Source organism: Sciurus carolinensis, chromosome X, assembly GCF_902686445.1.
Source record: "Sciurus carolinensis chromosome X, mSciCar1.2, whole genome shotgun sequence".
Classification (NCBI taxonomy): Eukaryota; Metazoa; Chordata; class Mammalia; order Rodentia; family Sciuridae; genus Sciurus; species Sciurus carolinensis.
In genome coordinates, this window is record NC_062232.1 from 100,520,648 (window position 1) to 100,545,987 (window position 25,340).

Here is a 25,340-nt window from a genome sequence, read left to right on the forward strand (position 1 = left end):
AGAATGACAGATTCTGGGTGGGGATTTATTACATGGTGCCTGAAGGGTACCATAGTGAGTGTTCCAAAAAGCCCAAAGTAGAAGCTACAAGACTTTTTTTTTTGGAACTGGGGGTCAAACCTGGAGCTTTGTGAATGCAAGGCTGACGCTTTGCCACTGAGACATCCCAGCCCGTTACAAGGATTCTTATGACGAAGTCTTATAAATCCTGAATATCACTTCTGTCGTATTTTCTTTAAGCAATTCCCTAAAACCAGCCCAGACTCAAGAGAAGAGGAATTAGACTGCAATGGAAGAGGACAAGAAAGGTGAGGAGAGGGGAGGGGACAGGATGGGAGGGGAGAAGAGATGACTGTTAAGATTTCCCTCCCACACACAAATATGTCAAGATTAAAGAACTGGCTGGGCAGTGTCGCATGCCTGTAATTCCAGCGGCTAGGGAGGATGAGGCAGGAGGATTGTGAGTTCAAACCAACCTCAGCAAAAGCGATGCAGTAAGCAACTCAATGAGACCCTGTCCCACTGGGGATGTGGCTCAGTGATTAAGTGCCCCTGAGTTCAATCCCCAGTACCAAAAAAAAGGAAAAAAAAAAAGATTTCTGAGAAAGTGGAAGGGTATAGAATTCAAAAGTATGGAATCCAGATGTCGAAACTGGTCTAAGAAGGACAGCTCTTCCATAACTATAAGGATGAAATGTTAAAATGCAACAAGCAAGTGAGGCCAATCGTTACCTTTTATGTATATTTTATGTATAAAGTAGAATGTAATGTGGGGTAGTGGTTGTTTGAGAAAAATGGAGAAATTCTGAAATAGTACAGAATGACTTGATGAAAGATATTGTTATCTGCCACAATATGAATTAGGATTGCTGGGAAGACTTTTTGCCACATTTGAAGTAAACTATTTCTCTAAAATCAACAGACTACATGAATAAGCAAGTAAATAGAGAAATTCATAGTACTACTTAATAAAATTGGCAATATACACATATATGTAGTATGTAAATTGAGAAGGTACCTATACCATATAGGTATAGAATTTGCTTTGCAAATATCCACAAAATAGTTTCAAAAGTGAATCACTTCTTTAAAAAGTGCAGAAATCATACAAATAGTGTTCTCTGATCACAATGTAAGGACCTTTTTTCCCCTGAAGTGCTGGTAATGAGAGGCTCTTTTCCACTGAGTCATATCCCCAGCCCTTTTAAATGTTTTAACATCTTGTAAACTATAGTACAGGTATTGTTTTACTCTAAATGAGATGGGGAGCCATTGAAGAGGTTTAAACAGAGACTTTACATTTATTTTTCTTTTTGGGGTACTGGGGATTGAACCCAGGTGAACGTTATCATCAACTACATCTACAGTCCTTTTATTATTTATTTATCTACTTATTTTGGTACTAGGGATTAAAGCCAGGGGTACTGAACCACTGAGCCACACCCCCTGCCCTTTTTGTTTCTTTTTCTTTCTTTTTTTTTTTTTTTGGTGGTACTGGGGATTGAATCCATGCCCTTGCACATGCCAGGTAAGCATTCTACCAATGAGCTACAACCCTAACCCCCCAGCCCTTTTATGTGTTTTATTTAGAGACAGGGTCTTGCTGAGTTGCTTAAGTGCTTGCTAAATTGCTGAGGCTGGTTTTGAATTTGCAATCCTCTTGTCTCAGCCTCCACAGTTGCTGGCATTACAGTCATGACCACTGTTCTCAGTTTGTCATTTTTAAATGGGAAAGTCTGACATATTGAGAATAGATTGTGATAGGGGGCAAAGGTAGAACACCAGTTAGGAGGGTATTGAAATAATCCAGGCAAGAAATAGTGATGACTATGTGAGGTCACACAAGCTGTAATCCCAGTGACTCAGGAGGTTGAGGCAGGAGGATTATAAATTCAAAGCTAGCCTCAGCAATTTAGCAAGACCCTGTCTCAAAATAAAGAATAAAAAGGGCTGGGTACATAGCTCAGTGTAGGGTGTCCCTGAATTCAATCCTCAGCAACATAGAAAAAAAGAAGGTTTCATTGTTTATGTGTGTGTATGTGTGTGGGGGTGTGTGTATGTGTTTGGTACCGGGGATTGAACCCAGGGGTATTCAATCACTGAGCTACATCCAAGAACTTTTTATTTTATTTTATTTTATTTTATTTTATTTATTTTATTGTTTAAAGACAGGGTCTCACTAAGTAGCTTAGGGCCTCACTAAGTTGCTGAGGCTGGCTTTGAATTCATGATCCTCCTATCTCAGCCTCCTGTGTTGCTGGGATTACAGGTGTACACCACTGCACCCAACCTGATTTGCCTGTTTTGTTCATTATTGTATCCAGGTTCCTGGCACATGGTACATAATCAACAAATATTGTTGAATGAATAAATAGAATACCATAACAGAGCTGGTTGTGATGGTGCCTGCCTGTAATCCCAGCAGCTCAGGAGGCTGAGACAGGAGGATCGGGAGTTCAAAGTCAGCTCTCAGCAAAAGAGGCACTGAGTAACTCAGCGAGACCCTGTCTCTAAATAAAATACAAAATAGGACTGGGGATGTTGTTGGCCAAGTGCCCCTGAGTTCAATCCTTGGTACCCCTGCTCCACAAAAAAATATCATAACAGCTACTTAAAGTTCCCTGCTTCCCATTATAGAAAAAATCCTGGCAACAGTTTTCAATACTCACAAACAAGGTTAATATCATCAAGATAGATCATGTGGATAACATGTACCCTGAAATGATGTAATAATGTAATAATAATGGGACTTTGCCTGTCTGGTCTTTCTCTAAGAAATCCATAAACCCTGTCTATGAAAAAAGGCATTGGACAAACCCAAATTTTGTTAAGTATCTCAACAGATTCTAAAATTATGAAAAACGAGGAAAGAATGAGAAACTTTCACAGCCAAAAGTAGCCAAGGGAAACACAATGAATAAATATAATGTGATGTCCTGCATGGAATCCTGGAGCAGAAAAAAGAACATTAAGTAAATAACCAAGGAATCTGAGTAAACATAGACTTCTGTTAATAATAATCAAATTGGTTCATTAGTTGGGATAATGTACCATAGCAATGTTAACAACAGGAGAAACGAGTGTACAGTGTGTGTGAGCACTATAATGTTTTCATATCTTCAAATCTTGAACTATTCTGAACAAGTTTATTAAATTAAGCCAGGCGGAAACATAACCTGACTACATGGTGTTCAGAGGTGGGACTTTTGGAGGTGATTAGGTGGAGCCCCATGATTGAATACCCAAGTATTATAAGAGAGACCAGAAGCTGGGCAAGGTGGTGCACACCTGTAATCCTAGCACTCAGGAGGCTGAGGCAGGAGGATTGTGAGTTCAAAGCCAGTCTCAGCAAAAGTGAGGCACTAAGCAACTCAGTGAGACCCTGTCTCTAAATAAAATACAAAACAGAGCCTGGGATGTGGCTCAGTGGTTGAGTGCCCCTGGGTTCAATCCCAGTACCTCCTGCCAGCCCCCCACCAAAAAAAAGAGAGACCAGAAGACACAACACTTCCTTTCTCTTGCTGTGTGATGTCCTACCCCGTCTGTGGGACTCTACCAGCCAAAAGGTCTTCATCAGATGCAGATCTCCAGAACTCTGAGCCAAAATAAACCTCCTTTCTTTAGAACTTACCAGTCTGGGGGCTGGGGAGATAGCTTAGTTGGTAGAGTGCTCGCCTCCCAAGCACAAGGCCCTGGGTTCAATCCCTAGCACCTCAAAAAAAAAAAAAAAAAAACAACTTACCAGTCTGTAGTATTGTGTTATTAGCAACAGAAAATGGACTAATGCAATTCCAAGACAGTAGTGATAAAACTATCGTATGTTAAGAAAACAATACATTTTAGTGAAAAAAAAATTCCAAAATGAACACAAAAAGCTAGTGAGTAGAATGGCATTGTCTCAGTTTTGCAGATTTTTAATGTCTGACCTAATAGAAGCGGAATTTTTATATTTTCTTTATTCAAACTGTTGCAATATGTTGTTTCTCTAAATTGAAGGGCTAACTTTAGATAGAAGCATGGATGACATATGTTATGATTTGAATGTTTTTATCCCCTCAAAACTTTATGTTGAGGGCTGGGATTTTAGCTCAGTGGTAGAGTGCTTGGTTAGCACATGTGAGGCACTGGGTTTGATCCTTAGTGCCATATAAAAAATTAAAAAATAAAATAAAATATTGTGTCCACTTACAATAACAACAAAAACAAAAAACTTCATGTTGAACTTAATCCCAATGAAATAGTATTAACAGGCATGTCCTCTAAGAGGTGATTGAATCATGAAGGGTATGCCTTCATTAATAGGATTAGGCATTATTATTATTAGTAGTAGTAGTGGTCAAAAGAGTACTAGTAGTACAGGGATTGGAGATTGAACCCAGGGGTTCTTTACCACTGAGTTACACTCTAGCTCTTTTTACTTTTTAGTTTGAGACAGGGTTTCAACTAATTGTGATCCTCCTGCCTCAGCCTCCTGAGGAGCTGAGATTATAGGCATGTATGTGCCAACATGCCCAGTTGGGATTAGGCTTCGTGGAGGGAGGAGTTCTCCTCTTTTCACTTTTCCATCTCTTGTGCAGGTCGAGGACACTTATTTCCTCATTTATGAGGAATAGGCCTCACCAGACACTGAAGCCACCAATGCCTTGGTCTTAGACTTTTGAGTTTCCAGAACTGTGAGAGATAGATTTCTATTATTTATAAACTGCTCAGTCTCAGGTGCTTTGTTATAGCAGCAAAGACTAAGATAGACACAAACCCCTACATATGTAGTTGGAAACAGGAGGACCTCTTGAATCCCCACCGTTCTCAGATCATACCTTAGAAACACTTATTCGTAGCAACTGTAGGGAAGACAGAGAATATAGGTACAGATGCTGGTGTAAGTGGGTAGATGGAATGGTGGGAGTCTTTAGAAGACCTTGGAAGTTGGAAGAGAAATAATCTGTTAGAGGAGTGAGAAAGTGAATGTCCCATGCTATTCATGTGGGTTATAACATACAGTGATGAAGCAGAGAGGCCCTAACCTTGACATCAAACTTCAGAACTCCAGAACTGTGGGCCAAATGAATTTTATGAAGTCGGTAGAATCAATGGGTTAGATGTTTGGGTAGGGATCAAAGGATGCTGGTGCTGGGAGACACAACACTTAAGCATAGCCACATATGACTATTGAACACTTGAAATGTGACTAATATGTCTAAGGAACTAATTTAAAAGTTCCACTTAATTATTTAAATGTAAATACAAGTAGCCCATATGTGCTAGTGGCTACCATTTGTATGGCACACATTATAGAATATTTTCATCATTCAGAAAGTTGTTATTGGGCAGCACTAGTCTGGGATATATAACATGGTTGCCAGGAAGCATTAAGGGCCCCACTTTAAGATTAGCATTCATGAATTTAAAATGAAGCCAGTCAGAATGGTTCTGGGATTTTCTCCAGCCACATTCAGCAGTCTGAATCAAGATACAGAGTAGGCAGATGCTGTGGTTTGGGCATGTCTTGGTCCATTTTCTGTTGTTATAACTGAACACCACAGACTGTGTAATTTATGAAGAAAAGCAGTTATTTAACTCACCATTCTGGAATTCTAAGAGCATGGTGCTAACATCTGCTTGGCATCTGATGAGAGACTTCCTGCTGTGTCATATCACAGCTAGATAATCCCATGGTGAGACAGAGCAAGCTGGCTAACTTGGATCTCTCTTCCCTCCTCCTATAAGACCAAATGTCATTATGGGGGTGCCACCTTCATGATCTTACCTCATCCTAGTTACCTTCTTAGGCCCCACAGCCAAGTACCATTAACATATATGACTCCGGGGATTAAAATTCCAATACATGAAATTTGGTAGATGTATTTAAATCATAGCAGGGTATGTCCCATGAAATTCGTGTGTTGGAAACAATCTCCAAGGTCATATCAATGCCATGAAGCAGCAGGGAGGTCCTCCCCACATGCTGTCCATCCTGATATTGGACTTCCCAGCCAAATAACTTCTCACCATTAATATTATCTAGTTTCAGTTTTTTTGTTACAGTGACAGAAAATGGATAAAGGCAGAAAGATTAGGTTCAACCCAGGTCAAGGTCTTGCCAAGTAAGTATATGAAGGTGAAAGGATGTAAGGGAATTGAGGTTATATGGAATGAAATATTTGTAAAGATCAACTAGGGAATTTAAACTGGATAAGGAGGGAACTCAGTGGGCGAGAAGAGTGAGAGACAGGGGGCAGTTGGTAGGATCAATGGATTAGAGCATTGAGTGTGGGGTAAAAGAAGTGTTGGCATTAGGGTACTACAGGGAATGAGATGTAAAGAAAGGAGGTGGTGCAGAATGTAAAACCCGAGCCAGGTGGGGGTGGCACACATCTGTACGTCCAGCTACTAGAGAGGCTGAGGCAAGAGGATTGCTTGAGGCCAGGAATTCGAGGCCAGCATGGGCAATGTAGCGATGCCCCATCTCAACAACAACAGAATAGGATACATGAAAATGAGATAACGGTGACCACAGAAGAGAGTGGCTGAGATAAGGTAGAGGGCAAGTAAGGTCACTGGAAAAATGGAGTTGGAGGAACTAAGATAAAAGGGGGTTGTAGGATCAAGCAAATGCATATTGAAAGATTCAGAATTTATAATAGTATTTTATTGAGGTGACAGTATCCCAGAAGTTAAAATGGAGAAATAGAGGGGAATAATCCAGAGATCATCAGATGACAGCAGCAATGAGTGGGCAGTGGATGGATAATGTATAATCTGTGTCATGAAATTCAAAACAGGGAAGTTTGTGGGCGGGGAGTGGGCTGGAAGTGTCGATAAGGAACAAGTTGGACAACAAACTCACTGTGTGGGAAGATAAACAGCCATCGTGTGAGGGCTGGAGGGAAAGTAATGACTTCACGGAAGATCCAGGTTTCCTTTAAAAAGAAGATGAAGAGAGCACACAGAAAGGAGGCTGAGAACACAGAAGGTCCTGAGTTCCAGGAAGTATCATGGAAAGATTTCATTAGTTGGAGAACCTGAAAGATGGGGACAAAATGGGGGCTGTTCAAAGCCAAATGGAGGTTAGAATGGGTTAGATGAGGGTTGGCTTGGGAGTCTAGGGCTTCTTATAGTGACTGACATAAATGGACAGATGTTCTAATGAGAACAGTCTCTTGTGAACTCGAGGTAGTGATGGTGAAGTTATAGGAGTGGGCACCTGGGATCCCCCTTAACTCTTGTTGATGCAAGTAAAGGTTTAAGGAAGCTAGATATTTCTCCACTCCAAGCTTTTACCTGGAGTGCATAGGTCCCTTTTTATTATTAAATTTTTTTTATTTTACAGGCTGCATTTTGATTCATTGTACACAAATGGAGTACAACCTTCATTTCTATGGTTGTACACAATGTAGATTCACACCATTCATGTAAACATACATATACATAGGGTAATACTGTTTCATTCTACTATCTTTCCGTCCCCCACCCCTTCCACCCCATTTTCCTCTACACCATCCAAAGTTCCTTCATTCTTCTCTTCCCCCCTCCACCCACCTCATTATATATCGTCATCCACTTATCAGAGAAAACATTTCGCCTTTGGTTTTTGGGGCTGGGCTATTCAGTTAGCAAGATATTTTCCAAGTTCATCCATTTACCAGCAAATACCATAATTTTATTCTTCTTTGTGACTGAGTAATATTCCATTGTGTATATATACCACAGTTTCTTTATCCATTCATCAATTGAAGGGCATCTAGGTTGGTTCCACAATCTGGCTATTGTGAATTGAGCAGCTATGAACATTGATGTGGCTGCATCACTGTAGTATGCTGATTTAAGTCTTTTGGGTATGAACCGAGGAGTGGGATAGCTGGGTCAAATGATGGGTCCATTCCAAGTTTTCTGAGGAATCTCCACACTGCTTTCCAGAGTGACTGCACCAGTTTGCAACTCCACCAGCAATGTATGAGTGCCTTTTCCCCCACATCCACGCCAACACTTATAATTGCTTGTGTTCTTGATAATAGCCATTCTAATTGGAGTTACATGAAATCTTAGGGTGGTTTTAATTTGCATTTCTCTTATACTAGGGACGATGAGCACTTTTTCATATATTTGTTGATCACCTGTATATCTTCTGTGATGCGTCTGCCCAGTTCCTTAGCAATGCCCCTTCTTTTTTTTTTTAATTCGTTTTTATTGTAAACAAATGGGATACATCTTGTTTCTCTGTTTGTAAGCATGGCCCCTTCTTGATTGCTGCCGACAGAGTTAGAATATCAAGGAACTGTGGTTTTAGTCTCGGTGTATTATTTTGCTCTTGACTTCTTCCAGGGGCAGAGCTGTATATGGGGTCTCAAATGAATCCCCTGTTGATGCAGTTGAGGACGTCTAAAGTAGAATAGGTGTTAGAGCACAGGGATCTGATCCCTGATGATGGGAGATGAGTTGAAAGTTGGAGGAGCCCTGGAATTCCATGGCCCTACTATACCCACCAATCTACTTGTAGGTGACAAAATGACTTCTGATTGAGGGGGAGTGGCTTAATAAATTGTAGCTATGAAAAGCAATGAAATCTATCACTTTCCTCTTTCTATTTCTTTGGTGACATGAAAAATCTCCAACATGAGTTTCACCCATGAAGTGTAAAAAGCAAAAGGAAAATAGCATGTATAGTGATCCCATTTATGTTTTTTAAAATCAAATATTATAATACATATACACCAAAAAGTTTCTGGAAGGTCATTTATTACCTATGAAGTGGAAGGGAAGAGCAGATGAGGATAAGGAGGGCAGGGCAGGGTGGGAAGAGGGTGGGGATTATATGTTGTAATTTTTTAAACTGGTGATTGAACCCACATGCACTTTACTAATGAGCTACATCCCCAGTCCTTTTTATTTTTATTTGGAGACAGAGTCTAAATTGCTGAGAGTCTCCCTAAGTTGCCAAGGCTGGCCTCAAACTTGCAATCCTCCTGCCTCAGCCTTCCATGTCACTGGGATTACAGGCTTGCACCAGTGCACCTGCCTAAGTGTTGTGATTTAGAGAGGAGAAAGTTGTAACTACTTGGTTTCAAAGCCAGATTCTTGTACTACATAACTGGGTAATCTTGGGTCAAGTGACTTCACTTCCCTTTTCCCTCAGTTTCTTCATCTATAAAATGGACGTAATAACTAGTATCAACTTTATACATAACTTTGAGAATTAAATGAGTTAATATATGAAAGAATTTGCAATAGTGCCTTGCTTGGGTAAGTACTCCAGAAACACTAGCTACTATTATTGTTAGCATATTGTTAGTATAATTTGTGTTGTTTGAACATTATATCATGTAGAAATCGTCAAGTATTTCCTTTGAAAAAGTTGAGAGGAAGGAACCCATAGAGAGGGAAAAGTTGAAAATATAAAAGAGACAGTAATAGGTTGAGTAAAGTTATTGAGGAGACCCATGCATGACTGGTATCTGGAATGCAGCTGGAGAATTTAGACCTAGATTGGAAGAGGGATATCTTTCATTTTAAGAGTAGTAAAGAATGGTCGTGAAAATATTTCTAGTTTGGTAGTAGGAACTGGTTGCCTCTCCAGAGACTTCTATCTTATTTTTAGAGCATCATTTAGGGCTGTTGAAGAATTGGAGTTTGTGTGTGTGCTTTTTTTTTTTTTTTTTTTTTTTTTTTTTTTTTTTTTGGTACCAGAGATTGAAACCATGGGTGCTTAACCACTGAGCCACATCCCAGCCCTTTTGTATATTTCATTTAGAGACAGGGTCTCGATAAGTTGCTTAGGGCCTTGTTAAATTGCTGAGGCTGGCTTTGAACTTGTGATCCTCCTGCATCAGCCCCATCCCCAGTCGCTGGGATTACAGGCCTACCCCACAGCGCCCTGGGGAATTGGAGATTTGAGAAGAATGGAGAAGCTTGGGAGGTATCACCGGGGAGAATGAGAGAGTGAGCTAAAAACATGACAGGTATCTTGAGATAAATGGACGTTTCACTTGAGGCCTGCAGCCATGAATTCAGAGAGGTACCAGTCTGTTCAGCTGAGTGATTTTCTCTTGTACTGTTTTACAACTCTGGAGAGTGGGATGGGGAGGGGAAATGCTGTGAACCAGATGCCAGAGTCTTCAGTGAATGGGTAGAGGACAGCAAAGAAAGGGAATTGAGATGTAACCAGATGTCATGAATTTCAGAGGAAGAAAGATCAGGGGATTTACCTGAGGTTGGAGGAAGAATGGCCTGGAAGTTGCACTGTGGATGGAAGAGGAAGCCTACATCATCCCCTGACTTTAGAAAAAGTGATGTGTTGCCAGGTGCAGTAGTGCACACCTGTAATTCCAGTGCCTCAAAAGGCTGAGATAGGAGGCTCGTGCTTTCAGAAAATTTCAGAAAATTAGTGAGGCCCTACGCAACTCAGTGAGACCCTGTCTCTAAATAAAAAGGGCTGCGGATGTGGTTCAGTGTTTAAGTGCCCCTGGGTTCAATCCCCAGTACAAAAATAAATGAATGAATGAATGAATGAACAAATAAATAAATAAATAATGTGTTGCTGTAAAGGAAGCTGCATCCTTATGGGAAAGCCAAGACTGCTGATGGATATTCAGGGATGACTTTGAGGATTGTAGAAGAGTTAGTTAATCATGGAATGATGTTCCAGAAGGCCCAGAAAAAATCATCTGGAAGTGAAAGTACAAGTAGGAGATCAGGTCCAGAGTGGGACACACACAGTGTTAAGAGAATTGATTAGGGAAGTATTTTTTTCTCAGTACTGGGGTTGAACCCAGGGCCTCGCACATGCTAGGCAAGTGCTGAACCACCGAGCTATGCCCCAGCCCGTTTTGTTTTGAGATTGGGTCACACTGAGTTGCACAGACTGACCTTGAATTTGTGATCCTCCTGCCTCAGCCTCCTGAGTATCTAGAATTACAAATGGGCACCACCGCATCCAGTTTCAGAAGTTCTTGATAAAAACAACAGTTTAACAGTATTTTGCACAGATTATCTTTAGTTCTCATAACAACCTCATGAAGTAGAGTCTTCATTGTACAGATGAGAATACAGTGCATAAAAACCTTAACCATGGTCACATAGCATGGGATGGTGGGTTTGGCTTATTACAAGTTGGGCTAGATGGTTAATCTTGATAGTTTTCTGATGAAAAGAGGGCTCTCAGGTCCAAATTTTAGCTCTGTTTGGGATTGGAGTTGGAAGCTGCTCTTTTGCTGGTGTCCTTCATATTGCTTGCTATGGAAGGAACCAGGCAATTGAAAGGACCAATGCATTTTCTCACCTGTGCTCTGAGACAGATTGTTGGGGCTAGAGGTGGCACGTGGTTTGATTCTCAGGTAAGTTTTGCCGTGATAGTGGATCTAAAGCCAGGCTGCAGCTACCTCTAAAGTGTTAGGCTGAGGGGCAGTGTGTGGGAAATGTGAGCCTAATGGAAGACTTCACAGGCTGTAGATTCTGAGAGATGTGAGGCCCAGGAGGGATCTGGTAGTGGCCCAAATCTTAATTGCAGTGAAAGTAGCTACTCCAGTGTTCAAAGCTATGGTCTAGCTCCTAGAGAAATCTTTCTTTCCTGGACTGTCTAAGGGTTTTGGGCACCATGCTTAGTGCTCCAGAAGTATATAAAAAATAAAAGGAGACCTACTGCAAACATTTTAGAGCCTTGTGTCAAGTTGGCCCTATAAAAAAACTTTCAAGGACTGGAGTTGTGGCTCAGTGGTAGAGCGCTTACCCTGCATGTGTGAGGCACTACGTTGGATTCTCAGCACCACATATAAATAAATGAATAAAATAAAGGTCTATTAACATCTAAAAATATATTTAAAAAATTTTCAAAATTCTAAGAACACAAACCCAATTGTTAAACATTTAATGATTTTTAAAAAGAATTTATTGATATGTATTATATATATATATATATATATATATATATATATATATATATATAGTTGTCAATGGACCTTTATTTATTTATATGTGGTGCTGAGAATCAGACCCAGTGCCTCACACATGCTAGGCAAGTGCTCTACCACTGAGCCACAAACCCAACCCCATTTAATGCTTCTTATAACTAGGTTACTTCTTTTAGTAAAACTCATGATAGACTTGGGGTTTCTGGGTCCTGTGCTACATGTGCACTGAGGACCTTATAAGTTGCACAGAACATTTATGCACAAATTATAGAATAGAGAATGTGTATGTCTAGAACATATAAAGGTCCTTTATAACTATTTATTACATGAATATGTGAAGTTCATTTTTAATCTGTGAAGAGATGTCTTTCTTTTGTGACATATGATTTGTTGTAGTAATGATTTTATTTGAAGTTGAATCCTTTTCCAGGAGCAAAGCCCTAATATTACCTTGGAAAAATGATCCACTTTCAAGTTATACCATTTACAACACAATATCTAGAAATTCATTGAAGTGAGCAGTGGGCACTGCTTATGTATATCTGTGTAGGTGGATTATGAATGAACATATTTATGTACACATATAGATCTGAATGTCTCATTAATACTAAGGACCTAACTTGGCATTGTGATAATTCAGATCAGATTCTGTAATCATCAGAGTGTATGAAGTAGAATAATATATATATATATTTTGAATTTTTATCTTTTCTCAGGCTAGTGAAGTGCAGTATGATAGTTTCTATGTGGGCAGTGCTGGTGAGCCAGGTTCAGTTTCCAATCAGCCATGTGATAAAGAGGTATAAGGAAACAACCCATACTCCACCATGTTCTGTGTTACTAAGTTATGAGGTTTGTTAGGTGTGTTAAATGCACTTTCAATTTAATGATACTTTATGATAATGATGAACAGGTTTATGGGATCTAATCCCATGGTAAGTCAAGAAGCAGTGTATAAGAGCTAAAGCAAATTATCTTCTTTTACTCATCTCAAACTGCTTAATAATAGCTGTTTATAATGTATTTGTTGCTAAATGACAGGCTCCCAGGGTAATGTAAGCATTGCCGGCAAAGGAAGGATGTTTGGTAAGAAAGCTGAGAGCTTGGGGTCTGGACTTTTTACACATTCAGAAACTCAATATTGTAAATATCACAGAGTTGATTGATGCTGGGAATGTGGATTCACACTAAGGACATTCATGAGAGACTGACATGTAAATCAGAATGCCAGTTTATTACTTTATAAAGACAAACATAATTGTTCATGCAGATGTGAAAACAGCAAAGTCTTTCCCTGTGAACACATCTTCACGGGAAGTCAAATTATGATCTGAAGATTGTTGGCACCATAGAATCAAGACAAGGTGAGTTAGTTGCATAATACCATTTGCTATGATTGCTCTAATGGTCTATCTCCCCAATATGGACTAGAGTGTTTGTTCCCTGGTGTATTTGTTTTACTGGTCAGTGCACATCCATCCCATTTCTTGAGTAGTACCTAATTCAGGTTTTTAAACAATTTCTTCTATGCTTTCTTTGATGATCAAAACCCTCAACTGGCATAGTTTTGTTTTCTACTAGCTTTTCTTTAAAAAATTACATCATCGAAATGTGTTTTTAGCTATGTTAGATTACATCAGTAGTGCTCACCTAGAGGCTATCTTTTTTTTTTTTTTTTTTTTTTGGTACCAAGAATTTTTTTTTTTTTTTTTTTTTTTTGGTACCAAGAATTGAACCTAGAGCTGGGAGATAGCTCAGTTGGTAAAGTGTTTGCCTCACAAGTACAAGGCCCTGCGTTCAATCCCCAGCACGGCAAAAAAAAAAAAAAAAAAAAAAAAAAAAGAATTGAATCTAGTTAACCATTAAGCCATATCCCCAGCCCTTTTTTATATTTTATTTTGAGACAGTGTCTTCCTAAATTGCTCAGGGCCTCGCTAAGTTGCCGAGGCTGGCTTTGAACTTGAGATTCTCCTACCTCAGCCTCCTCAGCCTCTGGGTTTACAGGTATGCGCCCCCACGTATGGCTGAGGCTGTTTATCCTTCAAGTAAATTACCTCTCTTGGTTTATGGTTCAACTTTTAAGTATGGGGTAAGGCAGAGGACTGCAATCTGGTAACTTTTATATAATAATTCTATGGGCATACCTTACTGTGCTCTAATGGTCTAAGCAGACATGGTTATAAGAGAAAAACCAGGGCGTGGGGATGTAGTTCAATTGGTAGAGCGCCTGCCTCGCAAGCACAGGGCCCTGGGTTCAATCCCCAGCACCAGCGGAGAAAAAAAAAAAAAAAAAAAAAAAAAAAAAAAGAGAGAGAGAAAGAAAAACTAGTCTGCTCAATTAGATTCAAACAAATGAGGACTATGTGTTCTTAGTGTAAACATGCCCCAAATATTGATGAGGTATACTTACACTAAAAAAGTATTCACTTTTCATCTGAAATTCACATTTAGGCGTCTTGTATTTTTATTTGCTAAACGGTACATTAACATGAAGCTATGAGGTATGCTTGGGTTCATGCTGGTCAGTAAGTAATAATCCATTTGGGTGCCTCAAAGAGGGAACAAAACCAGTTCCATTAAAAAATTAGGTCAAAAGTAAGTACCACCAATGCATGGAAGAATCTTGACCCTTTGAAGAACCCGTAACTGACGCAACTGCCATAAATGCTGTTTTGGTTGATTCCCCGCCTCCTCCATTCTTCTCTTCCTGCAACTAGAAAGAACTGTTCTATCACTTCTTCCTTTTCAAGTCCCGCCCTTTCAGCTGTCCCCAATGGAGAGGAATCGGTTACCCAAAAGGAGTATGCAAAAGCGCCGACGTGGAGTTCAGAGGAGCGGAAGTCGTCAGATTTCACTGACAGCCGTAAAGCGCGTCTAGCTCTTTCACCTTCCGGATAACGACAACAGCTCCGACTGTCAGTGCCGGCCTTCCTCGTGTAAGGGGATCTGCCGGACCCTTGCTAATTCAATTTCTTTCCCTTTCCGGGCCCTTCCCTATCGTCGCCCCCTTCACCTTGGATCATGTTCAAGAAGTAAGGACATGCTGTGGCCTCCATAGGCTGCTCACAAAGGCGGTGGGAGTGGGGTGGGGAAGAGGGCGAGAGCAACAATCCTCTTTCTCTCTCCCCCGCCCCTGCCATCCTGACTCCCTAAGGTTTTCTGTAGTACTATGCTCTCACTCGCAACTTGCAACACTTCTTGAAGCTTTCCATCCCTAATCCTCAATCGGGCTTCGGTCCCTTCACTCCCATTTTCTTTCTCCTTTACTATCTTTTCTTTTGCCCCCTCCCCCAAATCTATCGCCATTCCTAGGGTTCTACCAATCACATTCTTGCACTGTGATTTAGGGGCATATCCTCTTTAGGTGAGAGGGGAGTCCTGCACTCGCTACCATATGTTTATTAGTTATGAACTGAATAAAGGAAGGCTTGACTTCCTGGGTCATGGGAGTGAAGGAGTCTGGGTGACAGGAAGGAAGCGGCCTGTCATGCCTATTGCCTAGCTGCCAGATTAACCTTGTCTTGAAAAATAACGTGATTGCCCCGTAGGCTATTCAGTGTAAGGAAGACAAAATTCCTTGGGAAGCTACCTAGGGGGTTTACCTTCCAGATTTGGTAGAGGCAAAAAGCAAAGGGGGAACATGGGCAAAGGAAGGTGGGTTTTGTGCATGAAAAATAGGGATCTTAGAAATTGTATCATCATCACCACTTAAAAAAATCTTAGCCGATTACATAGCCTAAGAACAGCTGATTTTCTGTGTTATGCTTGGTTTTGGCCTTTTGCAGTTTAATGCTTAAGGCTCTTTTTTTAAAAAAAACAGGTTTTATTATTGATGGGAGTTTCTTTCTTCCTTTGAGTAAGATTAAGTAACTGATTACAGATTATAGTACAAACTGTGTTTTATCCATCCCCTCTCCCCCAGCTAATTGCTCTAGAAGTGACACTTTAATTTAGTATTGTATTAAAACGTGGTTTTATACTGGACAAAATAAAAGGGAAATGGTATTTCAAAAACAGTTTGTTTCATAGTTATTTTAAGGATCTAAGTTAGAACAGTAATCTTTAGATATATATTCTAGTACTTTTGCTTAGCAATGTTTTTTTTTTCTTGCAAAAAAAACTTTGCAGATTTGATGAAAAAGAAAATGTGTCCAACTGCATCCAGTTGAAAACATCAGTCATTAAGGGTATTAAGAACCAGTTGATAGAGCAATTTCCAGGTATTGAACCATGGCTTAATCAAATCATGCCTAAGAAAGATCCTGTCAAAATAGTCCGATGGTAAGTCTTTGCTTTTCTCTGTGTAAAGCTTACAGTAGCTGAATGTTTAATGATTACGTTGCTCTTATTCTAAATGAAATTATTTTCACATTAACTACTGATAGATTAATTATAGTAATAGATACTGAATAACAATAAAACTTACCAAGTATTTGTATTTTCACATTTTCTATATGCATGAAAAGTATGGTTTTGTGTATTGATTGTTTTATTAAAGGATTACATTTTTAATTCAGAATTGAACTTATTTCAGTTTGTTTTTTAGAGATTTGTTTTATTAACTAACAATGGAATTAAAATAATAAAATGTAAAATAAAGTTGGTTGTAGCAGGATATATTTTTCTCTACTGGACTGATAGAGAAAAACAGTGTGAAGATGTTTCTTGGCCAGGATCTTTACTGAAAAATTTTAAAAGTTCATTATATGTCTGTATATGCATATTTCATGTTGTAAAATTTAAAGGATGTTTTATTTACATTCATTTTTGAAAGAAAATATCTAACTTGGTGCTTTGTGACATTTGTTTTACAGCCATGAACATATAGAAATCCTTACAGTAAACGGAGAATTACTATTTTTTAGACAAAGAGAAGGGCCTTTTTATCCAACCTTAAGGTTACTTCACAAATGTAAGTCTTGTTAGAAGTACACATTTGAAAGGTGTTGAAAGTGACTACTGATAGTTAATTTGTTATTTATTAATACTAAGTAATAAGAAATATAAAGCTAAAGTGAATGTCCATCTTGCGGTAAGTCTGAAAAATGCAAATTCTCTCATTATGCATTCCAAAAAGCCCAAGAAAAAAGCATTCATTCATTCATTCATTCAACAAATATTTATTGAACTTACTATGTGCCAGGCACTAAGTTAGGGTCTGAGAATACCATTGGAAGCAAAGGCAGATATGGTCCTGTACTTATGAAGCTAACTGAGAGAATAGACAACAATTAGATAATTATACAAATATGTAGCCATAAATTGTAATAATGCCAATAGAGATAATTCTGCATATGGGAAAGCACTGGATAAATGTGGGAATTCCAGTTATTACTAGTTGAGTATCATGGTCAGATGTTATGAAACCAGATACTGTTTATTTCATCCCACATTTGGAGGTTATTTGATTGAGTATATTATAGAAGAAAATCCAAGGAAGATATAATGTCAGTGCATAAGAGGTTTTCAAAATAGAAAGTAAAATTTCTGCTTTTCAGTCTGGATTCTAGCCAGGAGGCAGAAGGAAAGGGAGTGACTGGCAGGCTCTGTTGTTGTTGACTGAATGAATTTGGCTTTTTGGTAAGAGGAGATAAAGTTGGAATTACCTGGTGGTACAGAGGTCAGGAGCAGTAGACCTGTTAGACAAGTCTTTACAAGGGAATAGTTATGCCAGGGGCGTGGTGGGGCATGCCTTTAATACCAGCAGCTCGCCTTTAATCCCAGCTGCTCTCGAGGCTGGGGCTGGAGGATCGGAAGTTCAAAGCCAGCCTTGGCAAAAGGCAAAAGCGAGGCACTAAGTAACTCAGTGAGACCCTGTCTCTAAATAAAATACAAAAAAAGGCTGGGGATGTGGCTCAATGGCTAAGCACCCCTGGATTCACTCCCTGGTATCAAAAACACAAACAAGAAACCCCCAAGGGAGTAGTTATAATTATTTGATTAAGTATTGCTTTTCAGGTTAAAAAAAAAACTGATGTGGCTGGAGTTGTGGCTCAGTGGCAGAGCACTTGGCCTAGGACGTGTAAGGCACTGGGTTCGATTCTCAGTACCACATAAATAAATAAAGGCACTGTGCCCATCTACAACTAAAAATATTTTAAAAAATCTGATGGAGTGAAATTGAGTCATGATGCAACAAGAAAAAGTTTTAAATGAAACTATTTTGGTGACATTAAGACATTTTGACATGCCTATTTAACTAAGAGCAGAGACAAAATCAAATGTATTGCATGAACCTAGATTTGTTTCTGTTTTGAAAAACAACAAAAATTCAAGGTTCCCCCCCCGAAATGTAAAAGACTTTCCTGGATTATTGGGAAAATTTGAATATTTTTTGGTTCTAAAATGATAATGTAGAATTATTAAATTTTAGGTGTGACAGCAGTATCATGGTTGCATAAAATGGCTTGATTCTTAAGAGGTTTGCTTATTATGATGAAGCATTATGTCTGAACTAACTTTCAAATGCTAGAAGAAAATATGTGTGTATAAATAGAGATAAAGTAAATAAAGCAAAGTGTTAATAATTATTGGATGTAAGTGGATAGTGTCCAGGTGTTCAGTGAGCTATTCTTTCAATTTTTCTGTAAATTGAGCATTGTCACCATAAATTTGGGGAAAAATATTCCTATTTTATAATATTATGAAGAATGTTCCTATTTTATAATATTATGGAGGATCAGCCTTTTAGAACATATTACTTATGCAAAAAGTAGAATAATAGGGTGGTTTAAAACATGAACCTGGATTTAGACAGACCTGGATTCAATTTCCAGTACATATCACTTGGCAAGTCACTTACTTTCTTTAAGCTTTGTTTCCTTATCTTTAAAAATGGACACTATAATTGTGTATCTTCCGTGGATTGTGAAGATTAAATGAGACTGTGAATGTAATATACCTAACAATGCCTAGAAAGCAGCAGGCATTCAATATATGATAGCTATTATAGTGAAGTAGTAATTGTTCAATAAGTTTACTACTTATCATCATCATCAAGGGACAGATATTAATGAGGATAAAGATCTAGGATACAAATTATGGTTTGTGAGTAGTGAATGCATTCATTCACTCGGGTTCCCTTGTTTTTGTACTTCAGGTTCCTTTTTATCAATAAGATCTTTTTTTCTTTTTCTTTCTTTCTTTTTAATTTTGGTACCAGGGATTGAACCCAGGGACACTTAATTATTGAGACACATCCCCAACCCTTTTTTATTTATTTATATTTTTTGGTACTGGAGATTGAACTCAGGGACACTTGATCACCAACCCACATCCCCAGCCCTATTTTGTATTTTATTTAGAGACAGGGTCTCATTGAATTGCTTAGCACCTCACTTTTGCTGAGGCTGGCTTTGAACTTGAGATCCTCCTGCCTCAGCCTCCCCAATTGCTGGGATCACACTTGGCTACTCTGATCTTTTTTTTTTTTTTGGCAGTGCTGGGGATTGAACCCAGGGCCTTGTGCTTGCGAGGCAAGCACTGTACCAACTGAGCTATCTCCCCAGCCCCTCTGTGATCTTAATAAGAAAAATACTTCCCTGTTCTTCCACTTGTGAGAGGTCTAGTGGTAAGGCATTAAAATTAAAAAAATTTGACCTATTGTCATTTCTGGGGAGCGCTAAGAAGCTTAAAAAGTTTTTCTCCCACTCTGTTTGAACTCCTCTAGGGATCCTTTAACTACTTGGTTATGAATTATCAGTAGATGTCACACACATGCATTTTTCAAGATTACAAAAGGAATATGTGCACATATTTTTGAAAATACAGAAATAACTAATAATCACTTATATTTTGACCTAGTGTTAACTATTGATAGTGTATTGGATTACTTACATCCAATTATTTTCTGTAATATGTGTAATGCTGTTATTTTTTCTTATTTTGGTGCTGGGGATTGAGACTGAGGCCTTGTGCACCCTACGTATGCACTCTACCACTGTACGATACCCCCAGCCACTTTTTGTCCTCTTGAAATTGGGCTGGTACCATACAGTGGTTACAGTTGATGAAGGGATACTAATATATTTTATTAATGAAAGTCTATAGTTGAAATTTGGGTTTACTCTTCCTGTTGTTCAGTGGTTTTTCTAGATATGTAGTGTCTCGTATCCACTGTTGCAATGTCATAGAGAATATTTTTACTGTGTGATAAACATCCCCGGTGTTCCACCTATTCATCCTTCCTCCTTCTCCCCAACTCCAAACCCTAGAAACCCCTAATCTTTTTCAGTTTTTTCTTCTATTTTTTTTTTTCATTTCCCAGGGCATTAAGTGTTCTCTAAAAACAGTATTTTATTATATATGTGCATGACTTTTAAATAGACATACCTTAAGTCATTTACCTTTTACCTTATTGTCAGACATTTAGGATGATCCCAGTTTATTTCAATTATAAATGTTGGTGCTATAGTATCTTTCTACCTAATATATTGTACGTCTCTCTCATTTTTCCTTAGGGTAGAGTCCTAGAAGTAGAATTAGTGAATTAAAGAGTTTGAACCTTTTCAAGGGTCTCAGTGTGTGTTTTCAAGTAGTCCTAAAGAAAGGTTACATCTATTTACAAGTCTTCTACCAGTTTATGGTAATGCTAGTGTTCTTACCCTCTTGCTAGCACTGGGGATTACTTTTCTTAAAAATACCAGTCTGATCAGTGAAGGGTGGTGATTTAGTTTTATTTTTCAACTCTCAGAGTAATGTAGTTTTGGGAAATATTTGTGCATGTCCTTTGCCTTTTTCTTTTGAGTCTTCAGTCTTATTAATTTATATAATTTATTTCTTCTCTTCTAGATCCTTTTATTCTGCCACACCAGCAGGTTGATAAAGGAGCCATCAAATTTGTACTCAGTGGAGCAAATATCATGTGTCCAGGCTTAACTTCTCCTGGAGCTAAGCTTTACCCTGCTGCAGTAGATACCATTGTTGTATCCTTCCCAGACTCTAACTGCTGAAAGATGTATTCATTGTGTTCTTGTCATTACTGAAAGATCTATCATCCAAGAGAACACAGGTTAAATGTACTTTTTAAGAGGAAACTGTTACTGTTGTCTCATGCCTTTCTAATTACAGTTGAAGTAATGAGAAGTAACTTTTCATTTCTTGATGCTAAATTGTTTCATTTGAGCTAGTTTCACAGAAGCGAAATGGAAACAAGTTATAAATTATGAGTCCCAGCTGCTGGGGAGCAGTGCAGCTTGTAATCCTAGCTATTTGGGAGACTGAGGTGGGAGGATCACAAGGTGGTCAGCTTGGGCAATTTACAGAGATCATCACTGTCTCATGAATACGTGTGGGGTGGGGGAGAGCGGTGGTATATGTTGCTTAGTGGTTGAGTGCCCCTGGGTTCAGCCCCCAAGTGCAGAGAAAAAAAATCCAAGCTGCCTTGCAGCCCTGCCCAATGAGGGCTTATTGTTATCAGGTTCAGGACACAACTAACTTTTGATTACTAATCAGAAGGATACAGGTAATGTCAGTGGATTAGTATTTTGGACACTAACTTGCCTCTTTTTAAAATAATTCTTATTGGGGATTGAAACCAGGGATACTTTATCACCGAGCTATATCCCTAGCCCTTTTTATTTTTTACTTTAAGACAGGGTTTCACCAAGTTGCACAGGATGTCCTCAAATTAATTTGTGATCCTACTACTTCAGCCTCCTAAGTAGCTGTGATTATAGGTAATCACCATCACACCTAGCTTCCAAATAGTTAAGAATCTATTCAACTCCTGATGTAATTAAATAATTCTGCATTATTTGTATTTCTCTACATAATGCTATTGCAACTATATTCTAGATTAAGTCAATTTTTGTCCATGAGTCTGTATAGGAGACCATTTCCTCCTTTGCCATAAACAAAATGGCCATTTGCCTCAGGTTGAGAAATAGGGAAACCATTGGTGGAAATAGAGACATTATGCAGTAGGAATGCCATTGGAGTGGGTTAAGTGTATCCTATGCTCAAAAGGAGACTATCCTCTGTTTTGGCAGTTTTAGCTAAGGTATATGTTTTCTTCTAAGAACAACTTGTGTTATGTAGATACTGGTCACATAAAAGGTGCTCAAATATTTGTGGAACATTGAATGAATGAATTGAAAACTAATGAAGAGAAGTATTCTACCTTTTCATGTTTATGACTTCTCTAATTGTTGGTAGGATTTTAGTTCTGGACTTCGCTTTAAGCAGAAATTTTTCCTAGTACCTACACTTTACTTTGTTTTTCTTTGAGATGAGGTCTCACTGTGTTGCCCAGGCTGGTCTTGGACTCCATGGGCTCCAGTGATGCTCTTGTGTAGCTGGGATTCCAGGTACATGCTACTATACCTAGCTACAATTGTTACTTCAATGTGTCCTTTACACAAAGCCACCATTCAGTGGTCAAAATACTAGAACACAAGTGGTCCTACTGTTTGGTAAAAGTATAATGCACCAATACAAAGGACAAACAAAACAAAACACTAGAATAATTGATATTTATTTAACAGGATTTAGTATTTATGTGTAAGAAATTTTATCTTCTTTTTTGTATGACATTTTGGTTTTGTTAGCATGGTGTGTAGTATTAATATTTGACTTGAAATCAAAATGATAATTAAGTACATTTATTTAGCATTTATTCAGTGTACTCATAGTCCTTGCCCTCAGGCACTCAATAGTCAGGAGAAGTCAGGAGAGGACACAAGATGGGTTCAAAGTGGCTAATAACACAATCAGTACTTGACACCCTTCCCTTCCTGCAAGGCATTTTGAGAGATAGTTTTCTTAGCGTTGTTTTTTCAGGCAATCATGGCAGAAGGAAAACAGCATGCTCTATGTGTTGGAGTCATGAAGATGTCTGCAGAAGATATGTAAGTCTCACTTTAGGCCCCCTTAGCTTTTGAGATATGGGTGCCCAGGAAGCATCAGAATTACAGGTGAAATTTGCTCCCATTCATACCACATCTTACAAATATCTCAGCACAGAAGCCTAATCTGATTTTCCCTAACAGTTAGAAAGCCATTGAAACCTATTTTGTCTTCAGGATTGCATTCTTTCATAAGTACTATGAAAATAACCCATGTGCCTACACAGCTGTTTTATATTTGTGGTACTTTAGGAATTTTTATTTAGTACCTTATGAATTGAGAGGGAAAACTGTTTTGCTGCTAGTTTTTAAAAGTTTTCCAGTTCAGCACTATGTAGTATTTGTCTTATATTCTGATTTGGTAGTATATGAAATGTAGAATATTAGAACTATTACATATATATTATCAAAATATAGGCAATATTTAAGTTTGGAACCCATTTGATGAGCAAAATTAGTCCTATTAATTTAAAAAACAATTTTGTTTTGTGGTGCTGGGGGTTGAACCCAGGGCCTTGTACTTGACAAGCAAGCACTTTACCAACTGAACTATATCCCCAGTCCTGGTCCTATTTATTTTGTTTCAGGGTTAATACTTTGATAATCTCCTGGTCTGGTGATATGATTCCTGAGCTTGTATAGACTCACTAGTTAGATGGTTAAAATTACTTTAAAACTTGAACTGCAGCCTAAAATAGGTAATAAGTGTAACAAATTCCCTACATGTGACTCAATAATTTGAAAACAGCATTGCACTTTGAGTTATGTGTGCCATGAATAAACCTATAAAAATGTGTTTATGTGTTTTTTCCCCTTCTACAGTGAGAAAGTCAACAAAGGAATTGGCATTGAAAATATCCATTATTTAAATGATGGGCTGTGGCATATGAAGACATATAAATGATCCTCAGAAGGAATGCACTTGGGCTAAATATGGATATTGTGCTGTATCTGTGTTTGTGTCTGTGTGTGACAGCATGAAGACAATGCCTCTGTGGTTATGCTGAATAAATTCTACAGATGCTAAAATTCTGTTAGCTTCAGAAATTATTTAATTTTTCTTAAACTCAAAATTGGGTAGCAAACTTGGACATTAAAAGGTATCTGGTAAGTAAGTAAAGAGACAACTTAATGTCCTTTCTTAGGTTAATATAAGATGACTTGTAACTGGACTTGCCAGTTTATGGTGGACCCCCAGATAATTTGTCAAGTTAATGGGGCTTGAAGCCAGACTGGGAATTTTATACTGTTATCCCAGGTCACCCAGCAGTACTTTTGTGTCTGTGTGTGTGTGCCTCTGTGTGTGTATGTTTGTTTGTTGTTGTTTAAATTTTAATTATGAAAAGTTCCTAACATATTCAAAAGCATGGGGAGTAGTATAATGGGCCTTTTTTTTTTTATCCATCACCCAGCTTTAATTTGTGGCCATTTTTCTTTCATCTGTACCTTAATTAACTCTTCCCTACTCCACAATTATTTTGAAGCAAATCCCAGACAGCCTATCATTTCATTGAAAACTACATTAATATGTATCTTTAAAAGATAAGTGATCTTAAAAAAGCCATAATAGCATGATCCCACCTAAAAAAATTAACTGTTTCCTAATATGATCATCTAGACTATTCAAATTCCCTCACTTGTCTTTTTAAATTTTATTAACTGTTGGTTTGTTTGAAGTAGGTACCAAATAAGATCTGTATGTTACATTTGGTTGTTGTCACTTTTAATTTGTAAATTCCTCTCCTTTTATCCTTTAAACTAGATCTCAGCTTTTTGTGTGTTTGGTTGGTTTATAGTGCTGGGGATCAAACCCAAGGACTTTGCACATGCCAGGCAAGTGCTCTATTGCTGAGCTCTGTCCCCAGCCCTATCCATTAAAGTAATTATTTAAGAAATCTAGTTGATTTATAAAGTTTTCCCACACATTGTAGATTTTGTAGCACTGTGAAGTCATATAACTTTTTTTAATGTCCCCTGTATATCCTATGTCTGTTTAGACAGGCTTAATCAAATAAAGGTTCAATTATTTTAGTGCCTTGAGTAAAATCATACCAAAGGACACTCATAACTTCCAGATTGGGTCCCCACCTTATTCCTCAAAGAATGTATATCTCCTCTCCTGAGGGCCATGGATCTACTTTAGTAATAATAGTAATCTGTTTTGAGAGCTTAAAGAGCAGTTGTGAATTTATTTAGTGATAAAGGCCTTTCCTCCTCATAACCTTGCTATTATTTTGGTGTCTCAGCCATCTTCATTTGGTTGTTTACCAATATATGACATGTGATTTTATTTTTCAGATGGATACAGACATTTACAAGATTGTGGTGACCTGTGTTACAGTTAGAAGTTGGTGAGAAAGGTGAGGGTGGATAGTAAAAAGAGAGATCATTCTGGCTGTTCCAGCTCAGCCTCTCAGGGTCTCACATAGGTGAATATAGATCCAGGGTCTGATCCTCAGATTAAGAAACCATTCCCCTCTGATGAAACTTGTAAGACTTGGAGATTTTTCAGATAGAATGTAAATTTATTAATTTATAGCAATAGGTCTACCTAAGGTAAACAATGATTAAACAGAACATTTCTTGCTAAACG

At 38.3% G+C, this 25,340-nt stretch overlaps 1 protein-coding gene across 3 annotated transcripts; it reads left to right on the top strand.

Moving 5' to 3' along the window:
• The first annotated feature begins 293 nt into the window (after positions 1 to 293).
• Positions 294 to 24,082, top strand: Mcts1 (MCTS1 re-initiation and release factor). 3 transcript variants are annotated; one of them, XM_047535378.1, is made up of 8 exons: positions 294 to 308; positions 13,174 to 13,267; positions 14,654 to 14,935; positions 16,032 to 16,184; positions 16,718 to 16,815; positions 20,694 to 20,827; positions 22,683 to 22,750; positions 23,570 to 24,074. In XM_047535378.1, exons 3-8 carry the CDS (start codon positions 14,925 to 14,927, stop codon positions 23,649 to 23,651), a joined length of 546 nt encoding a protein of 181 aa, XP_047391334.1. In that variant the 5' UTR covers positions 294 to 308; positions 13,174 to 13,267; positions 14,654 to 14,924; the 3' UTR covers positions 23,652 to 24,074. The 3 variants fall into 3 exon arrangements, with proteins under 3 accessions (XP_047391334.1, XP_047391335.1, XP_047391333.1); XM_047535379.1 differs by lacking the exons at positions 294 to 308; positions 13,174 to 13,267 and having other exon boundaries at positions 14,623 to 14,935; XM_047535377.1 differs by lacking the exons at positions 294 to 308; positions 13,174 to 13,267; positions 14,654 to 14,935 and adding an exon at positions 15,407 to 15,557 and having other exon boundaries at positions 23,570 to 24,082.
• Positions 24,083 to 25,340: the final 1,258 nt, after the last annotated feature.